At 46.2% G+C, this 1,662-nt stretch overlaps 1 protein-coding gene across 1 annotated transcript in view; it reads left to right on the top strand.

Moving 5' to 3' along the window:
* The first annotated feature begins 289 nt into the window (after positions 1–289).
* sntb2 (syntrophin, beta 2) overlaps positions 290–1,662 on the top strand; it is a 9,699-nt gene continuing 8,326 nt past the window's right edge. Inside the window, exon 1 of the mRNA XM_053505632.1 lies at positions 290–1,073. Within this exon, the coding sequence (XP_053361607.1) occupies positions 407–1,073 (667 nt within the window). The 5' untranslated portion in view covers positions 290–406. The remainder of the gene's footprint in view (positions 1,074–1,662) is intronic.

Here is a 1,662-nt window from a genome sequence, read left to right as displayed (position 1 = left end):
AAAATTCTGCTGTGATTACAGATGTTAAAGTAAAATTCTGCTGTATGATTACAGATGTTGAAGTAAAATTCTGCTATGTGATTACAAATGTTAAATAAAAATTCTGCTGTGATTACAGATGGTGAAATAAAATTCTGCAAAAGTTGAAGTTATAGTCTGCTATAGATCACAGATGTTGAAGTAAAACTCAGGTTACAGATGTGGAAGTTTCAGTCAGGAAGCGGAACTGACCAATCAGAGGCGAGCAGCTCGGAGAGGGCGTGGCTTTGCCTCCCTCCGTGTCTCGCGCTCCCTCACTGAGTGGGAGTGTCATGCCGAAGTGCGCACAGAGGGAAAAAAAACCCGAGTGTTTAAAACTTTATTATTTTTTTTATTATTATGAGTTGTAAAAAGTGCTGACGCGAACATGGCGATCTGGACTCGAGCGGACCGGAATGGACAACTGGACCTGCTGCTGCGGGACCGCTGGGTTCGGGTCACCGCCGAACTCACGCGCGAAACTTTGACTCTGACGGCGGAGGGAGAACCGAGCGGGACCGAGGGCTCGAGCCCTGCAGCCGGGGGACGAGCCGCTGTGGCTAACGGGACCGAGCCGGGGAGCCAGAACCGCACGCAGAGCCCGAACCCATCCGGTGAACAGAACCACTTCAAACTGTCCGGAAGTAACGGAGCATCCGGCGAGCACGAGCACAGCCCGCACGGCAAGTTCATCCGCGACACCGGGGCCAGCTCCTCCGAGTTCGGCAGTCCTGCTTCGAGCTACGGCAGTCCGGGATCCGGGTTCGGGTCTAGAACCAGTGAGTCCGGCTCACCATCATCATCGGACCCGGTCCGGAGAGTTCGGGTGGTCAAGCAGGAGTCGGGCGGATTGGGGATCAGTATTAAAGGAGGTCGGGAGAACAGGATGCCCATCCTCATTTCCAAGATTTTCCCCGGACTGGCGGCGGACCAGAGCCGGGCTCTGCGGGTCGGAGACGCCATACTGTCCGTGAACGGGAGCGACCTCCGGGAAGCCACGCACGACCAGGCGGTGCAGGCGCTGAAGAAGGCCGGGAAGGAGGTGACGCTCGAGGGTAAGAGCATCACGCGAGCGCGGGGATCGGGTCAGGGCCTCCGGGGCTCAGCCGCCAAACTACCCGCACTGTCACACTGCACTGGTCTACACACACACACACACACACACACACTCTCTGTTACTCTCTGGGGTCTGGGTCTGATCTGCAGAAATCAGTCCAAAAGTCTTTCTCCACATCAGATAAGTACCCATTAATGAGATTAAGGTTATTTATAATAATAATAATAATAATAATAATAACCTAAGGTTATAATTAAGGTTATTTATGATTAATTTATAATTAAGGTTATTTATAATAATAATAATAATAATAATAATAAAAAATAATAATAACCTAAGTTTATAATTAAAGTTATTTATAATAAATTTATAATTAAGGTTATTTATAATAATAATAATAATAATCACCTAAGGTTATAAGTAAGGTTATTTATAATTAATTTATAATTAAGGTTATTTAATTATATGAAGACACAGACCATTTACAGTCCAATAATATCGCAAAGATCACACCGATATCGCAATATACTGTATTAATATCATGAACCACTTTAAAAAAATGTCATTAACCAGAAGTAAACTGAATT

Source organism: Clarias gariepinus, chromosome 10 (genome assembly GCF_024256425.1).
Source record: "Clarias gariepinus isolate MV-2021 ecotype Netherlands chromosome 10, CGAR_prim_01v2, whole genome shotgun sequence".
Classification (NCBI taxonomy): domain Eukaryota; kingdom Metazoa; phylum Chordata; class Actinopteri; order Siluriformes; family Clariidae; genus Clarias; species Clarias gariepinus.
Note: the sequence above shows the minus strand (reverse complement) of the source record. Positions and strands in the feature narration are given on the sequence as shown.